Source organism: Anastrepha obliqua, chromosome 6, assembly GCF_027943255.1.
Source record: "Anastrepha obliqua isolate idAnaObli1 chromosome 6, idAnaObli1_1.0, whole genome shotgun sequence".
Classification (NCBI taxonomy): Eukaryota; Metazoa; Arthropoda; class Insecta; order Diptera; family Tephritidae; genus Anastrepha; species Anastrepha obliqua.
In genome coordinates, this window is record NC_072897.1 from 27,502,764 (window position 1) to 27,522,570 (window position 19,807).

Here is a 19,807-nt window from a genome sequence, read left to right on the forward strand (position 1 = left end):
CTGTTCGCCTTGCATTCGGGATTACTATTAATAAGTCACAAGGCCAAACTTTATCAATTTGTGGTATTGATTTAGAATACCCATGTTTTTCTCATGGCCAACTTTATGTTTCATGCTCAAGAGTTGGTAAGCCATCGGAAAAATGAAGAATATTGTATACCAAAGAGTATTACAATAAAAAAAGTAATAAAGTAAATCACATCAAACGATTTTTAATTGCTACTACTATTCAAAACTTCTTTCATTACTATTTATGCGCGAGAATTTTTATAAAAAACACACAGTATTTTTCGGCTTAATTTAATTAATTAATCTATTTAAAGACCACCAGCGGAACGGGCGGGTTTTCGCTAGTCAAAAAATAAAAAGTGAATGTACGGAAATGCCGTTCTCGGTAATTGAATCTGGTGCCAAGCAGCTACGGATCTTGTAAAAGCAAAAATAGAAGTGAAGCAATAAAACATCGCAGCCACAGCCGCAGCCGCGTATTAAAACTTGTAATAAACTTACATATTAATCTCACACATCAACTGACCTGGCCAGTACTGGCACCCCCATACAAAATATCTTTATTCGAGATTGTTATTACTTACTCAATGGAACAACACATCTATTCGATCTAATGGTGCTCACACTCCCCAACGTAAACGTACGTTCCGTGACACGAACAAACTAATGAGACTAAATGAAATATAACCACAGTTCCGTTACGTGGGTATCATGGAACGTGCACGGGTGTAAATGAAAAATTTTGAATATTCCGTAAAAAAGTGTCAGCTGATTGTTATCTCATCACACAGCTTTGCCATTTTGAAATCTATAACAAAACACACTTATACAAATTGAAATTGTTAAAATAGTTTAAAAACGCTATTTAATAATGTTAATTATAGATAAAAAAAACTATTTGCATTTGATGGTTTTTGGCTTTGGTTTATTATATAATGCAATAAAGAATTTTAACTGATAAAGCGGATTTTTTTTTTTTTTTTTTTTTTTTTTTTTTTTTTTTTATGAGGAGGAAGCATCGAAAGTATTTCGTCGGGAGGCGGTTTGAGCGTTGCACTCAACGTCAGTTACTGTTCTGATGCATATCTGTACTGATAAAGCGGATGTGTGTAAAAGTATGTACATACATATACAAAAATATGAATAGCAACATTGTGTCGATGCAACCAAACTCAAACCCACACGTTTTGTGTAAATATGTAACCTAACGAGAGCAGCGGTTTTCTACGGGCTCAAGCTTGGCGCGATTTTGTGTATCTCACGGACAACAGAGTGGGGGCACCACCGTACATTTTTCCATTTGATTCCTTTTCCGCACTTGTATTTAATTTAAATAAAGTTAATATAAAATATAATTGGAATAGTTTTGTTTTTATAAAGTAACAGAAAAAGCTCCTATTGCTGCACTAATATGTTTATACTGTAAGGTCCCGTCTATGTGGTATATAGCGGTCTACAGAAAAGCACATATAAAAAAATCGCATTATAAAAGACTTTACTTGCCATGAAAAAGTAGGGATACGTTCCGTAATTTTCTAAAATCACATAAAACCAAAACAGCGAGTTAAAATTAACTTAAAGCCGCTTAAAAAAGTTTGCCGAAATTAAAAGCAATAGGCTGCTGACTTCGAATGTATGAAAGAAATTAATATAAAAGCTTTAAATAAACTTGTATTCAAACTTAATTAATTTTATTTTATGGAAAAGTAATATAGTTGTACATTTTTTAATCATTATTGCAATCTGATAATGGTTTGCAACGTTTGCGAAGTGGTTCCAAATCACCTTTATCATCAGAGATTGTCTCCCAATAGTTATTTGCCGTAAAGGCGATGAATTTTCATAAACTTTATTCTCGTTCCACATATGTAGTTCTTTCTTTTCTGACACTGTAATCAGTAATTAAACTTTGCGATGATGATTCTTCTTATTTTTTATTCGACGATATTCAGACATGTAGTTCTGCAGCACACGTACGAATTTAAAGGTTCGTTCAGAATTGGGGTGATTCCTAAGAAAATAATTTTCTAATTTACAGAAAAGTTGAAGACCTTCTCGAAATAATTTTGTAGTGAGGAGGAGTCCCCGATTAAGGTAGATCTAACTGTCCTTTACTTTCCAAACCGTTATATGTCAGTGGAACAAATGGTGTGGCTTTGAGCATTCCATGATTTTTGGAGGTGGAAAAAAAGCGGGCTTCCAAAAAAAGCTTATATGTATGTTTGTCCAACAAATTTTTGGATGAAATACAAACCGCACAACTTCAAAATCGCACAAAAATAATCCGTATAAAAAGAGACCTTACAGTACTACGTTTCTATCACTTAATATGTATCAAATGCATCTTGCATCTACAGAACTCTTACATGTCGCTCAAAGCCATTGAGTATAATTCAATTGCGCCAATTCGTTAAGAAAGAAGCGAGAGCGCTCCTCATTTAGAAGGGAAGGAGGCTAAGCTCCCAAACTATTGATGGCGACCCAAGTAAGCGGATCTGTCCTTTGATGTATTTTCTGTCATCACAAGCAGAACACTTAACAGCATCGTTAACATTGGCAGCGCAAGAGTGCGCTTATTGGTGATTTTACTTTAGTATTTCTGATTAGAACGGAGTATAACGCTTATGAAAGGCAACGAAGAGCAAGTGAGCAGTAGCTTTAGAGGGTTCTGATTGGAGGAAGAACCATTAAAACTGTAAGTATCGTAAAACTATAAGAGATTTTTATTTTCTTTTTAAAAAAAGGAGGAACAAAATACGTGCAACCATCCGCTTCAGCAGCAACAGGAAAGAGGAAAGTGAACCTTTTGCCATTATGGGAAATGATACCAACGTTATTTTCAATCAAAGAAGATCTACCGATTGAAAATTGCATCGAATTCAAGGCGAATTGAGTACTGCTGGTGGCGCCTTCCCAAAACGTTTATTTTATTTTTCGCGAAATTGACAAGTCTGACGCCAAGACCCTTGCCAATACAAAAGAAACAAAAGGAGGAGAAATTACATGTTTGTGAAAATGAATGACTTAGCAATATTGTTATTTGTGAGATTTAAACTAAACAAACTAATCACAACGAAGTGCAGCGTATTAAATTGTGAAAGCACAAATTAATATATGGCCTCCAAATGCAGTTTTTTTGCTTGTTAATGAGGGCGCCGACGTAGCCAGAAAGTGCGTATGTGTGCGTCAAACTTCTTATGAATGGTAATTTCTATGGCTTTCGCCTACTCTTCCTCTTCACAAATAAATAAAATAATATAAAATTGAATTTGATAAAAAGAAATTAGTATTAAGTAGCTAATAGAAATATTGTTTGAAATTTTATTAAATGAATAAATATGTAAATGTAAATTATATTTAATATTAAGTTATTTTCTATACCATATAAGTATATACGTTACTGTTTCTCGCTTTCGCTACCTCTTTTACCTTTCTCTATTTACTTTCGATCATTGACTCTATTTTTACAGCTATACTTTCCGTTCTTCTAATTTCTATTTACCTAACTACTTACTCTCTCTAACTCTCCACGTACTGTTCTTTTATTTCCGCTATTTCTTTAATCTTAGTTTTAAGCATAATATAAGGACGGAAATTAATAAAGAACTGTACTTTTTGATTGTTGATCGGATGTGTGTGGTATTCCTTTTTAATTACGCGACAACAGGCAATATTAAATTAGTTCGCGCTTCCCCCCTTATAAAGTGTTTAACTAATTTAAATATCTTCAAAAATCACTGAAGATTTTTCATAGCGCCCGAGCAGGGACAGTAGTGTGAAAGTGTGAGTGACAAAAGTGAAAATATAATTACAATATAAAATAAAAATAAAAACTAAATCGTGAACATAATTTGTGAACCTAAATACTTAAATAAATATGGAAATTATTTCTAAAAAACATTCAACATATAACAAAACATAAGTGCTAATATAGTGCAAAAAGAATATTGTCTGCGCGGTCGATTGACAAAAAGTCGTCTCGCAAAACTAAAAATTAAAAAACAAAAAAATCGAACAACTAAACTAATATACATATGTATATATGCATATATAATATAAACAAAAAGAAGCAGTGAAATAGAATAAACCAGTGCAGTGAAGTGAAAAACGTAGTGACAGTGAGCCACCAAAAACAAAACAAAAAATTCTATCAACTAAAAAATTAATTGTTGAAAAAAGAAATAAAATAAATTTAAATATTTACACACAAAAAAAAAAATATTAAAATTGAAAAAAAAGGTACGAAGAGGAGTAAAACTTTGGAGCTGTAAGTCGTATTCACCGGTTCATCAACTGTTCACCACCATAGTTCGCCGTTAGATAGGACATCGTGGGAAATGAGAATGACCTGCAAATGCCTGGCCTGCCAAAGGGACATCTATCCATCTAAACAGGTACTGAGTGCGAAAAATTTAAGTAAGAAATTGGCTTTGTGATTAATCGAGATTATTACAGTTGCTAATAATCGTCTCACAGGTTACAAGGGCTTCAATTATTGGCATCTCGTGTATCCACTTCTTATTATATACAAATAATCCACGTATATAATATATTAATACATATTTATATACACACATATACATGTACTGCCTATGAAGTGAAAGATACAGTGGGACCCGAGGTAGAGGAACGTGTTTGTCGCCAAATAATTTGCAAGTACTATATTTCGGTTTATTTTCGGGATTTTTTACAAAAACCAAATGAGATTGCGGTTTCTTAATCAGCCGTAATATTTTCAATGTATTTGAAAAAAAAAAAAAATTTCGACAATACAAATTTTGTTTGAGCAAAGACTCAATTGTTCGCTGCTTATTTTCGTTCTCGTTTTCGTTGGTTCTGGTCAAGTTTCAGCCACTATATATTTCAGTATTTATCGCTTTCGTTTTTGTGCTGACAAACTTCCAGAACCGTTTTTATTTTACAAAAGCGTTTAGAGCTTTCGGCAGCCCATCTTCTTGCCAAATTATGGTCAAGAATTTCACCAATGTTGAGTCGACCAATAGAACAAACAATTTTCTGAACAGACTCCGAAATAGTTCTGCATTGGATTAAAACGCATCCATCGTCGTTGCAAACTTTCGTCGCAAATAGAGTGTCCGATATCCAAGATTGGACCCAGAATGTGTCGTGGCGTCATGTGCCCATAAAACAAAATCCAGCGGATCAAGTGTCTTGTGGTTTTAACGTGGACGAATTAGGTAATTCAATATGGTTTAGTGGTCCACAGTTCCTCCTAGAAGACCCTGCTACACGGCCACAAAATATGAACTTCAATCTATTTCCAGAACAAGAAGCACTCAAGAAGAAGAAGAACGCAATTACGTTAACCGCAATCAATGCCACAACAAATCCACTTCCCGAAATAACTGAAAGGTTCTCATCTCACAGAAAAGTGCTTCGGATATTCACTTATATACTCGGATGGTTTCGAAAAATACGAGAGCGAAAAGCAGAATCGGAAATAATACCCACGGGAAAGGAATTACAATTGAGTTTCCTTAAAATTGTCGAAATAATTCAGCTCTTTGAATTTAGCGATGAAATTAATAAATTATCGAATAATAAAGTACTTCCCTCAAGCTTGCAGAAATTAACTCCATTTCTGCATGAACACTCGGAATCATCATTATCGTTTAAACTGATTCGAGTAGGTGACCGTATTAAAGCGCCAATCCCCTAATCCCCTATGATGGCTAAGTTCCCTTTGCTATTACGCAAAAAATCGCACTTTGTGAAGGCATATATCATATATCCATATACATTTTCGTAATCACCAAGCCGGTCCAAAGGCATTGGTAGCGCTTCTGCCAGAAAAAATATGTCTGGTAAATGCTCGAGAAGCCTGTAGTCGAACTGTAAGAGGATGCATTCACTGCTTTCGTTATAAGCCGAAATTGCAAGGTCAGAGGCAACGTACCCGCCGATCGATTACGCGCCCAACGGCTCTTCACAATATGTAGGGTAGATTATTGCGGGCCCATTCACATAACTTTAAAAATTCCCGGTCGCCCTCCCGTGAAAATGTATATTGCCATTTTCGTGTGTTTCGGTTCAAAGGCAGTTCCTCTAGAACTTGTAACTGAACTAGAACTGTAACTTGGAACTGGGTCGAGTAACCGCAACCATTCCCGGAGCGGACGGCAAAATTCGCATCGGTCTGGTCGGGTGCAGTGAGACGCCTTATATACAAACTCGCCGTGCTGCCGGTGGAATACAAAAATTGAAGGTTGTTGAATTCCTTCAAGGTGGCCGGTTTTAAGCCAGATTCTGGCAAATTATTCTAATAGAATAAAATAAAATAAAATACAATGGCTTTACCCCGCTCAGTTTGATGGAGCAGAATTTCCCAGTACCTGAGGGGGTTAAATCCCCAGCAGAAATGATCGCAGCATGGAAGGCAAAAACAATACACGGTGCCCATCCGCATGATCTCGAAATGGAATGGATAGACGCACAATCATCCAATTTATGGTTGAAAAAAGGAAAGCTATTTTCTGAAACAGAAGGTTTCGCAATCGCTATCCAAGACCGAGTTATTCCAACAAGGAATTTCCGAAGGTCGATACATGGCGAGGCAATAGAAGATAGATGCCGAAGGTGCGGCATTTACGGCGAAACAATCGACCATGTAATTGCTGGATGTAGTGTACTTGCCCCCCGTGAATATGTCATGAGACATAACAATATAGCAAAGATCCTCCACCAACAACTTGCGATAAAACACAGTCTCTTACAAGAAGAAGTCTTGTATTTTAAATATGAACCAAAGGCAATATTGGAAAATGCGAGTTTTAAACTGTACTGGGACAGATTTATATCCACAGATCAAACAGCAGCTGCCAACAAACCTAACATTATCTTGTTCGACAAGACAAATAAAACGATCGAAGTAATCGATATAGCGGGGGCCTTAATCGCAACATCCAAAGCACATACTCCACCAAAGTATCAAAGTATGCAGCTTTGGCCATAGAACTTAAACGGATGTACAAAGCGAGGGAAGTGAATATAATACCAATAATTATATCTTCCACTGGATTAGTGCCTAAGCATTTAATAAAAAACTTGAAGAAGTATGACTGCCAACACCTCTTAGAAGACATGCAGAAGTCGACCATACTGGACACATGTGCAACAGTTCGTAGATTTTTAAATATTTAAGCAATAGCAATCGCATGGGCGTAGAACTTGGACTACGTTCCCCCAGGGCACAATCCCTTGAAAATTTTATCCGGGATGTGTAATCTCCGGCAATAGCCGAGATGGATTAAGCTCAATAAAATAAAATACAATAAAATAAAATAATATAAAATTGAATTTGATAAAATGAAATTAGTATTAACTAGCTAATAGAAATATTGTTTGAAATTTTATTAAATGAATAAATATGTAAATGTAAATTATATTTAATATTAAGTTATTTTCTATACCATATAAGTATACACATTACTGTTTCTCGCTTTCGCTACCTTCGTTACCTTTCTCTATTTACTTTCGATCATTGACTCTATTTTTACAGCTATACTTTCCGTTCTTCTTATTTCTATTTACCTAACTACTTACTCTCTCTAACTCTCCACGTACATACATAATTGGCGCGTACAACTTTTTTAGGTGTTTGGCCGAGCTCCTCCTCCTATTTGTGGTGTGCGTCTTGATGTTTTGTTGAATTGTAATATATTATATGAAATTAATATAATTGGTGCAATTTTTTGTCATGTTATTAATACTAAAGCATTTATTCATGATAACCCTTCTATACCATTAGGGAATCAAAAATGGAAAGGGGCGGCTCCGCTTTTTAGTAAAAGGGAGGAGTAAATAATCATATCATTATATATTGAGTTTGATTGAAATATAGGGAAATTATTAAGGTATATCATAATAATAGCAAATAATAGAACAGCGGATGCTATTGCTTGAGTTAAAAAATACTTAAGAGAGGCTTCTGTTGATATTAAATTATTATCTCTTATTAGGGGGATAAAAGATAATAAATTAATTTCTAAACCTATTCAAGCACTTAATCAAGAATTAGATGATACTGTAAATAATTTTCCTACTATTGAAATAAAAAAATATGATTTTGGCAGAATTATTGAAAATTAAAAAGAAAAGGATTAAAACCTTTATAAATGGGGTATGAACCCAGTAGCTTAATTAGCTTATCTGTTTACTAAATAAATAGATCTAACTAAATTTTTTAAGATAAATTTATTTTGATTATTAATTTGTTATATTGTGGTGTATGATGCACAAAAGTTTTTGATACTTTTAGAAATAGTTTAATTCTATTAAATATAATGAATGTAAAGTTATTACATAATTTACCCTATCAATGTAACCCTTTTTATCAGGCAATTCATTAAAGGAAAATAACTTATTTGAAATGAAATAGGCTGTTTTCATTGAATTTTTTTTTTTTTAATAGTTGATTTATTAGAAAGGGGATAAATTTAATTAAACTTGTTTATTTAATTATAATAACTAAATATAGTAAATTAATTATTATAGACTTTTATTTATCTAGATAGTTAAAAATTCCAATATAGACATCTCCGAGAGGTAAAAGTACAACTCATCGATAAATATATAGATTAGGGTGTCCGTTATTTACCAATTTCATTATTTTTCTTGCGTCGTCCCCTAAACTTTTAGTTTTCCGTCTAAGAAAAATTATCAGATCAAAATCAGCTCTTAATATTCAGCATAAACCTTGCCCCAAACACGATATATTTCGAATTTACATAACATAGGATTTTGCTACTTTTTGGAATACACTTTTTTTCTCTAGTATGCTAATTTACAACTATGAAAAACACATATTCTGATGGCAATTTTAACTCTCTACAAAAAAGATCTCATATAATTTTTCGATAAATTGACTCCTTTAAAAGTTAATCGAAGTTAAAGTTGAACTGTGTGTAAATTTCAGACTTTTTCACTTTTGCAGCAAAATCATTACTTTTATAGCAAAATTCTGACGTTTATATAAAAAAATGATCAATTTCTATGGTATGAAGATGAAAGATGAAAAAATCGAATCAAATTTATATCACCTAGGAATGCACGATTTATTTTAGTAAACATGTTTTAGTTACATTTTGAATTTTTGTTTTTGTACTCGCTTACAATCTGGATTACATATTGTTTGTCATCTTCACTTCTTGCTAAAACGTTAACATATTCTTCCGACAATTTTACAGCTCTTTTTGCATTGTCATTGACTACTCTTAAATTTTTTACAATTTCTAAACCTCTCAAATATCCAGGATCTTCTAACCATTTACTGCTGTCTAATTGAAGAAAGCTAGTATTAGTATCAAATCTTTCAAAAAATTTCAAATTTTTTAAAGAAGAAGATATTTACATACAATACTGAGAGTTGAGAGTGCCGACTAAACTATAGTCAATGTACTAAATATGCTTGAGTGCGCATGTGCAAGAAAAAACCAAACCATATGTTGGCAGAAATGCTTGTAAAAATAATTGAAAAAGACATTTCATAGCAATGGACAAAAATTGATGATTTTTTTCAGAAATATTAGTTGATTAGATACTGTAAATGGAAAAATGTTTGAATAATTTTTACTTGGATCTGGTCCATTGATTATTTTTAAATATAAACGTGAGAAGTTTACTACAACAATAATAATTTTGTTGCGAAAGTGAAAATGTCTGAAATTTACACACAGTTCAACTTTAACTTCGATTAACTTTTAAAGGAGTCAATTTATCGGAAAATTATATGAGATCTTTTTTGTAGAGGGTTAAAATTGCCATCAGAATATGTGTTTTTCATAGCTGTAAATTAGCATACTAGAGAAAAAAAAAGTTTATTCCAAAAAGTAGCAAAATCCCATGTTATGTATTTAAATGAGAAATATATCGTGTTTGGGGCAAGGTTTATGCTGAATATTAAGAGCTGATTTTGATCTGATAATTTTTCTTAGACGGAAAACTAAAAGTTTAGGGGGCGACGCAAGAAAAATAATCAAATTGGTAAATAACGGACACCCTAATATAGATGAATGTAAGAAATTTAATTTTTATTATTAATTTATACAAATGTCTAACGTTAGATCAAAGTATGTGCCTATAAATGTAACATACAATTCTGCATCTTCTAATTTAAAGAGGTTTTTTAACAAAATTAATAGGCATCTATTAATTAATTAAATATTTATATACATATAGATATTTATTAATCTAACTTAGTATATGTCTTATTATTATAAAATATATTATTTAGGAAAAAAAATTTTTTTAAATTGAAAAATAAGATGATTATTTATCAATAAATATTAAAATTTAATATAATAAATATGAAAATGAAAAAAACAAAATTTAGTTAGATCTAGTTATTTAGTAAATTCCTAATCATTAATTTAATTTTATTTTGTTATTCTAACTAAATTTTTTATGATAAATAATTTAAATTCAATATAATTATTTTATACTTATTAGTTCTATAAATTTAATTTATTATTTAAATTTTTATTAACTTATTAAATTCAATGAAAATATTTGAAATGAAATAGGCTGTTTTCATTAATTTTTTTTTAATGAAAAAGAGTTAATTTTTAGGGGTCTTTTACTTTTAAGGAGGAAATACTAAAATATTTTATTAAATTTGAAATTTAATTATAAATATTTTTTTATAAATGATTGTTATCTTTGATTTACTAAATAAATAGATCTAGCTAAATTTTTAACTAATTTTATTTATTATTAAGTTAATTAAAAATTTATATTTATTGTGTTGATTTTATATAAATAGTTAAATTCAATGAAAACATTTGAAATGAGGGTAAGACTCCGTCAGAAAATATGAGATTTGCAAGTGGTCTTTCGATTTCTTTGAAACTTTGGGAAATATTAGTTCTAGGTAAGATACATTCGAGCCTAAAAGGATTTTGAAAAATTTTCAAAATTGAGTCATCTACGCCATGTTGAAAATCGGGACCGTGTTTTTTTCAAAAATCAATATTTCTTGAACCGTTGGATGGATTTCAATGCAATTTACAGACAATATAGAAACAAATAAGTAGTTTAAATTAGTATAATGTTAAAAAAAGTCAAAAAAATTCTTTGAATCAATTTTTAGTTGATTTGGCCAGTTTTTTAGATTTTCTGTTATACACGTAACGATTCCTTAAGATTTAACCTTTATTTTGAAAAAAAAAATTTTATGGTGTCTATAATAGTTCTCGAGATATTGCGATTTTAGTGGAAGCGCGCACGCACGGTTCACGTACGCACGCACGGTTCGCGCTGCGTTATGTGTTCCTGTATGCGACTGGAGCAGACTGCTGCAGGTCTGTGCGCCTTTTTCTACTCCCGCGCTGCGTAGTTCGAAGTGTTCCTTTATAATATCAGCCACTGGTATATTACGCTAAACATGTACTATATGCCCAATGTGATATATGTATACACCTATATAATTGGCGCGTACACCCTTTTTGGGTGTTTCGCCGAGCTCCTCCTACTATTTGTGATGTGCGTCTTGATGTTGTTCCACAAATGGAGTGACCTACAGTTTCAAGCCGACTCCAAACTGCAGATATTTTTTATGAGGAGCTTTTTCATGGCAGAAATACATTCGGAGGTTTGCCATTGCCTGCCGAGGGGCGACCGCTATTAGAAAAATGTTTTTCTTAATTTTGGTGATTCACCGAGATTCGAACTAACGTTCTCTCTGTAAATCCCGAATGGTAGTCACGCACCAACCCATTCGGCTACGGCGGCCGCCTAATACATATTAACACTAAATTCATGTTTACAACTCTACTACTAATATCGCATATACTCGTACATAGCTATGCGCTTTCAACTTAAGTAGAATAATTTGTGTTGCTGCGCTCAATAATTAAATTTAATGCTCATATACAGGTCGGATGTAAAAAGAATAAAGCAACTGCCATTGTTGCAGTAAATTTAAAGTTTTATGTGAGCATTTTGATCGGTGGTAGGTTTCAAAATTCTGCTTTAGGTTGGGTACAAAAATTTGTATGGCATAATATTTTTTATTTGAAATTCTTGCTGTAAAAGCAGTAAATACTACGCTTGTGAGGAAGAGTGTGCAAAAATCTTTATTATTAATGGCTTGACGTACACCGTCGAAAATGCATTGAGGCATGTACTGCAAAATGCCACCCACAATTATATAAAGGGGAGGTGAAGGAGCTCATCAACCATAGCGGAAAAAAGTGCAAACAAATATTTTTAATGCTCAAGTGAACGCACACAATTGTTAAGATAGTTTACCGCGTCCATATTTTCGAACTTCGTCACTAAATATTTATGCAACGACCAAATAATCAAAACTCCCTAACTAACAAAGTTTTAAGTATGTTTTGGGATCTCGTTAACAATCTCTAATTCTCACGATTTCGCCGTGACGTGACCAACGAACCCCCAAAAGAGAAACACTGCATGTTTTGATGTCAAGTTATGAGCTGAATCTGGAGTCTGGGAAGTTTGTAGCAAGTTTGGGATTACGGTTCGGAATGGGATAAGCGTTTATATAAGAAGTCGAGCGAGTGAAAAATTGTCATACCCGTCATCTTAAACTTGCGCATATATAGAAGCTATTGGTGAAAACGCCCATCCTGCCGTAAGTAAACTGCGCGTCGTACAACTCCACATTTATTGCTTTCGTGGTCGCTTAGGTAAAACTTTCACCGCTCCAATCACCATCCATCCCGATACTGGAGTTGCTAGTTGCTTTCAAGACTAGCGATGTAAATTCTTAACATACAAGTATACAAACGATATCACAATTCCACTGGTCCGACTCCAAAAAAACCGCTGGAAGATGGCTGCGTTGGGATCCTATATGTTTTCAACAATTTGTTATGCATCGAATAGGCGTCGACTTTAAACCGAACCGATCTCGCCACAAAGACGACTTTGCGTGTGAAATACAGAATTTGGTTTTCAGGATCATATAAGATGTCATCCAAAAGCAGTGGCCCATCCGCGAAGACCGAAAAAGAGGACGCTGAAATAAAGTACTACATAATGGTTCTACAAACACCTGGTATACGACGTACCAACTTCAACTATGCTTCATGTTGGAAGCATTTACAACGCACTATAAACACATTTTTTTATAAAAAAATCCAAAACAAAAAAAAAAAAACAAAAAGGTGAAACGATAACTAGCGAAATGTCGAGGCTGTACGTAGTTTTCTGGCAAAGTATGCTCACTCAAGCCGTAGATTACAGCGAATATATTTATAACTTCCAATTCAGTAAGCCTTTTCACAAAACGAGCAATTTAATTTCACTTAATCTTTACCTAGATGAAGAAGGCTTCCTTAAATACAAAGAAGATATCGCCTCCACAACTATGGGGATGTCCTCATACTTCCTCAAAATCATTAAATATACATTTTATCATAACTTGTACGCTGGTACCATGAACGTCTCCATTAACATTTGCACGAAACTGTGATCGTTATACGATTGATACTTGTTGAAGCCAGTACTGCTTTCATCGTTTTCGACTTTAGCTACAGTAGTTACAATATCATCAACTAGTGATTTCACCATGGTTTGAGTATGGAGTATTTTGTAAGGTCATAAAAAATGACCAATACGTGACAAATAGTGAACAGTGCGTAGAGCCGACTGTTGTGAGAATGAAAAAATCTTTTGCGGCAAGCACAGCAATAGTATCAATCAAATCCTGCACAACATTCCTTCATGTGGGCGTCGGGGACATGTGAACTTGAGGATGCGCTCTTATTAGAAGAGGTATATATAGACTTGTCGAAACACCGCACCTGCGTGATGCTTCCTGATGACGGCTGCATACCGCCTTCACAGGAAGAACCTTACATTTTATGTTAGGGAGCATAAAATTTTATTCGAGCAGGAAAATTTTATTCGCAACAATGCAAGCCATATAGCTTGCGGACTATTTGAATGGCCCCTTGCTATTGAAAGACTTGCTCGGTAAGTTTCCATGCTATCTTAGATTGGATTTGGGGCAAGCACCGAATGACTCATGCCCAAGTTGATGTAGTAATTTTTGACAACTGTCTTTTCAATCTTGCCACTTGCATCGGCCAATAGCAGTGCCTCACTTTATGCTAGTGAAGAAAGAAAGGGAAATTATAAACTTCCAGTGAAAAGGCTATGGTTCGCCGCAGTGAGGAGAAAGTTATCCAAAATATTTTAAGCAACATTATTTGTCAGACTGTGGCCAGTTCAAAGTGGAAATTCGTGCGTTATGTATAAGATGTTTCAAATGACATTTAATACGACTCTGCAAGTCTAAAAAGAAATGTCCCGTTGATGGCTGCAAACTGCCGCACAATTCACTGCTTCACGCACTCATGCAAAGAAATGTTAGACTTTTCTCAAAACCTGAAGCTGTGGATGACTCTTCATTGACGAAGGGTCAGCGTGCTCTCTTATTGAAGACGGGCTAGCAGCCGAACTAGGTCTTGATGGACCGACTCAATAGCTCTGCCTTCAGAGGACAGGTGAGGTTGCACAAAAATAAGTGAGTTCGCAGTCTGTTTCGCTGCATGTTTCTGCTCGAAGTTCACATTCAAAGAAATTCTTAATAAAATATATACACTTTAACCAATCTTAATTTGACAATTCAGATGCCGAGAGCAGTTGAAAAATTTAGCTATTCAGCCATATGTAGAGGCACAGGCGCGTGTTCTTATCAGCCTTGATAACATTAAGCTTGGTGTCTCCCCTCGAATTCGAGATAAAGTTGGCGACGATCTAGTAGCAACGAAATGCCAAAAAGGGTGGTCCGTTTATGGACATAACGACGTCAACGAAGCCTCGCGGCAATGAGTAATGCATATTTGCACATACAGTGTTGATACGCGCATTGAGGAGCTAGTTAAGACATACTATACCGGAGAATCAGTTGGCGTGAAAGACCTCTCTCCTTTAGTTTCTAAATGCATTCGCAGCGGATAATGAATTCAACTACAAAATATCTGCCAAGCGAAAAACGATGGAAAACGGCTTTTCTCTGGAAATACGACCATATTCAGCTGCCTAAATCCTTCTCTATGGCCAAGCGTTGTCTTCAGTACCTTGAGAAAAGTCATTTCTGGTGGGCACCACTCATGAACACGAACAGAATGGTTATGTGAGAAAACTACGTAAATAAGAAGTACTGGCTGGTCACAAATCCTGGTGTATACCCATTTTCACCGCCACCAACATCTAGGGAGCCGAATGTACATATAATGCAAGTAATAATATTTATACCAACGTGAATGAAGCACCCAGACGCTGTTAAAATGATCTGCTACAATACCTTTGTAGACTACTGGTTAAAAGTATGCGAACTGAAGAGGATATTGGAAATCAAACTCGAAGAAAGTTTTTGGTCGCTTTGATAGGTCAATCAGCGCAGAAGAACAATTCTAAAGAAGAATTATAAACGTGAAAAGATATTAGACATGTGGTGGTCTTCGACAGCGAACGACCTGAAAATTTTCGAACATTTCCCTAAACACATTTATAACAAAAGCAAAATCCCAACGACGCGGCAAATGCTACGAGTGATAATGACGATATTCCACGCGTTAGGACTATTAGGTTTCTACCTTATGTCTGCAAAGATTTTAATGCAGGAGGTATTTTGTTCGGGGGTCTCATGGGATCAGCCGATAGGAAAAGAGGAGCAAGAAAAATAGTGCCAGTGGATACGATGCCTGCCTACCATCACTAATATTAAGGTACCTCGGTGTTATCCGTTAGTAAATCGTGGGGAGTGATGCTTATAGGGCCATCATGTACCTCCACGCCAGGGAAAATGCTCAGGTCGGTTGTTGCCTATTTGTGTACAAATTTATGTGTCGAAATTTTTTGCTAAAGAACTGCGAATTTCCACAGGGAAGCGAATACTTTGGGCCGACGCCAAAAATGTCCTGTGCTGGATAAAATCAGACGCTAAAAAATTCAACCAGTTTAGGGCGGTGCGGATTGGTGAGATCTTAGAAGACTCCAGTATCGAAGGTACCAAAAGGTCACAGAATCTCGTATTTAATGGAGCAACACGTTGGTATGTCTGCATTTTTGTCACAGCCCGAGTCTGGTCAGAGCAACTGCAAAAAAAAAAAAAACTGTCAATTATGTCGGAATCGTAAAGCGCCCTGGAAATAGGAAAAGTTCCAGCAGAGAGGCTTGCAGCGTACTAGAGGCCATTTAGCAATACTGGCGTAGATTGGTTCGGGCCAATTGAGATCGCAGTTGGCTATAGAAGCGTTGCGGTGTAGTTTTTACTTGTTTGACCATTAGAGCAGTCCAAATAGAAATAGCACATTCATTGTCAACAATTCGTAGCATTTGGTCAGACAACGGCACTAGCGGTGCCAGCCGTATACTGATAATTTAAATGGCGTGGTGGTGTCGGGTGAACTGGAGCGTCGGCATCCTGACATAAAGTGGCACCTTATTCCACCGACGCCACATCACATGGGCGACGTTTGGGAACACATAGTTGGTTCGATTAAATTCGAGCGGGGCAGACTGCTCACTAGACCTGCTGTAAAAATTGCAAAACTGGACGTAAATGGTAAACATTGCGCCGACAACTGCACAAAGCTTACGGAGGGGGATATGTTGCACCGCCTTTTATCCACTTCGCCGTAACAGTGCTCTGTTCTGCTCCCCGTTTTTCGCCTACCTATATTTCCTTCGTTTTAGCTACATTTCTCTTCACTGTTGTTACGCCCTCACACAATTCATTTTTGCAACTGTTTAACTGATTCAATTTTTAATTGTGAGCAAATGGAAGCAACGTTCCATGGACATTTTTTATTTTTTTCTTAAAAGAGCAAGTTACGGGTTATTGGATTCTGCCTAGTGATCGGATGTTAAGTTAAACCCAAATGTAAGATTGAAATTGCTAACCTATGAATTATAAAGCATTTGTAACGGAAAGTTGAATAAATTTACACATTTTAGTGAATTTCATACAATACTTAAAGAACGTTTTTTCCTTTCGCACCTGACCCCAAAACCAATAAGTTTTGCCAGATAGGTTTCCAGTTTTAGCGAAAAAATACCATTAGGCCCAACTTTTGAAAAAATAGGGCATTGCTAATTCGCTTTCCAGGACATAGCATAAAACTTTGTCTGTCTGTTTATCTGTTTAAACATACTAATGCCCAAGATTATTAAATTAAAAATTATAGAAGCGTTGCGTTACACGAATACGAGTATATAGGGCGAGTAGTTAACAACGATAAGAAAATATACTATAAAACAACACTGGTGTGAGATACCAAATTTATTCTGCCTTTATTTTGAATCTCTATCGTTGAATCTCTTTTATGGCATATAGCCCTGCTGTTTTGGAACCACAAAGCGATAATATATGGATCTTTTCGAGCTATTGCACTGGAAAGTCGGTTAAAGATCGCTTTATACAGAGGACCACCAATGGCAACGGTGTCTGCTTCCTTATTTCGAAAGAAATAAGCTGCTATGAGGCCTCCACGCCATAAAGCACAACAAATAGTCAATATTTGTGGATACGTATGTATATTCCTGGTCGAGCACTAACGGATTGTGTTCGCTCCAATAGCAGCAATTTTGGTTGTTGACTTAGCTGCTGAGACAAACATGCAGCTCGCCCGAGAAGATGAGTTTTTGGAATTTTCCCAGATTTGTTTATTTAAAGTGAAAACATTGCCTTTAACAATGTAAAAATATTCAAAACACAAATTTTCCTGCACTGTTTCTATTTTCATAAGAAGTAAGGAAAGCTTAAATGCAAACCACTTTTAGAGCTGCTCAGCAAAAAACCGCACGCTAGGTATGACTAGAATAATAATTTATGTATATCAAACATTCCTCTTTTTAAAGTTTTAGACAATTTCCACCAGAATTTCCATCCACCGAAACTTTCCGTTTTGGAAAAAGCTTTATATACAGTTTAGTGTGTATTACATACATACAAGAAGTAAGTTTATATAAACAATTGAGTCTACTCATTAACGATATTTTCGATTTTAATTTTTGTAGGTCTCTGACGAATTTGTAATAAAACTCTTTTGCTTTACTATTCTTATAATTTGATTAGATATGTCTTACAAAAATCCTGCGAATATGTCTTATCGATAAAATACGTAATTAAATAGACATACCTCTCGGTATTACTCGAATTTCCAAGCGCCCATTTACGCAACCTTCGCCTTGAGTCAACTCGTTACTGAAACTGCTAGTGCCAACTGGAAGACTGTGTACGTTCTGGAATGGCTCTGGTACTGATTGCTGATACGATTGACAACGGTGATTGCATGAAGACAGTGTAGACCTTTGTACGGCATTAGCTTCCATTCGCCAAGGTAAAACTTTGAAATCAGGAATCGGAAAATCATCTTCCATTTCTCTTTGGTTATCGAGAAAAGACATATTCGGCAAACTACTATGAATCTTAGCTAAATAAACGGCATTGTATCTTTTTGCCTCATTCATAGTTTTACTCGTATTACCATCGTCACAGTAATAAGAAGCGGGTTTGTTAGGAGTCACAGCCATAAATGTTGCCGATAGGGCTGCTGTCGCCGAATGGATTTCACGAACACAAATATTTCTACTTATATCCATACGATAGACCTAAAATAAAGGTTTAATTAAATTTGAGCAAGATAAATAGCTTTACTTTGCATTCCGGCACGATATATCATTTCTATTTATAAATTGCAAGTATCAAGTATTTATATAATTATTTCATAGAAGTGAGAATGATAAAGTAAGGCGTCAATTGCAAATTAAAATCTTGGTTATAAATTATAGGCAATTAAAATTTCGATATCCAGCAGAGTCTTCATTTACACTTAGGGCTACTTTCCTTACTTCCGTATTCAAAGCAGATTTTCGTTTTCACATTCCTCAATAAACTTTATCTTGGACCGTAGATTCTGTAACCGTTTTTAGACAAGCCTAATAACAATAAAATTTAGAAAAAATGGCCAAATTATGAAGCAGATTATTTTTTATGAAGATATGCAAAGGGCGACCACTATTAGAAAAAACTTTTTCAGTCATTTCCTGTTTCATGCACGGAGATTCGAATTTGCGCACTTCCGCACCAACCTACAGTGGCCACCCTCCAACCTAATAAAAATCAAATTGAAAGTCAAACATTATGTGGAATTTCACAGAATTTAAATAAAGATTTTCAATTATAAACATTGAGAGGTCTAAAACGTTCCTAGTATAGGGTCCGGCACTCGAAGTTGTTATGTGACCAAAGGAGAGTTCTGGTAGGCTTGCTTGTGGTGATGGTCTGTCACTGCGCCGTGTGGACTCGCTTGTGTCTCGGAGCTTCAGTACGTGGGTTGGGAAACGCAGCAGCAGAGCCAAGCTACCATCATAACTATCGCCTCACTAGATAAAGTATATTTTAAACAATGGCGTACTAACATTATTTTGTGGGTGTATATTAACTAACTAAAACTGCCCTGCCTCAACATTTTCCATAATATATATATATGTGGTCATTAACCCGAAAAAATATATTAAATAATATTCAAAGTATGTACATAAGGAAACAAAAGGAACGAAATGGAATAACCGAAAAGATCAAAGTATGTATACGTACGTATGGGTGTACATTATTCTGCATAAATAGGTTCTCTCAAACGAAAAAACAACTGTCATTGCAAATTGCTACATATAATACTATACTTCCATACACACGTCTACATGAATTTAAATGAGCGGGAGAGTGAATATTAACATAAAATAAAGAATTAGCAATTGCACTTACATATTGGTGTCGATATAGCAGTCCAACGATGCG

At 34.9% G+C, this 19,807-nt stretch overlaps 1 protein-coding gene across 1 annotated transcript in view; it reads right to left on the minus strand.

Moving 5' to 3' along the window:
• LOC129250861 (tau-tubulin kinase homolog Asator-like) overlaps positions 1-19,807 on the minus strand; it is a 188,148-nt gene that overhangs the window by 109,329 nt on the left and 59,012 nt on the right. Inside the window, exon 3 of the mRNA XM_054890467.1 lies at positions 18,147-18,618. Within this exon, the coding sequence (XP_054746442.1) occupies positions 18,147-18,618 (472 nt within the window). The remainder of the gene's footprint in view (positions 1-18,146; positions 18,619-19,807) is intronic.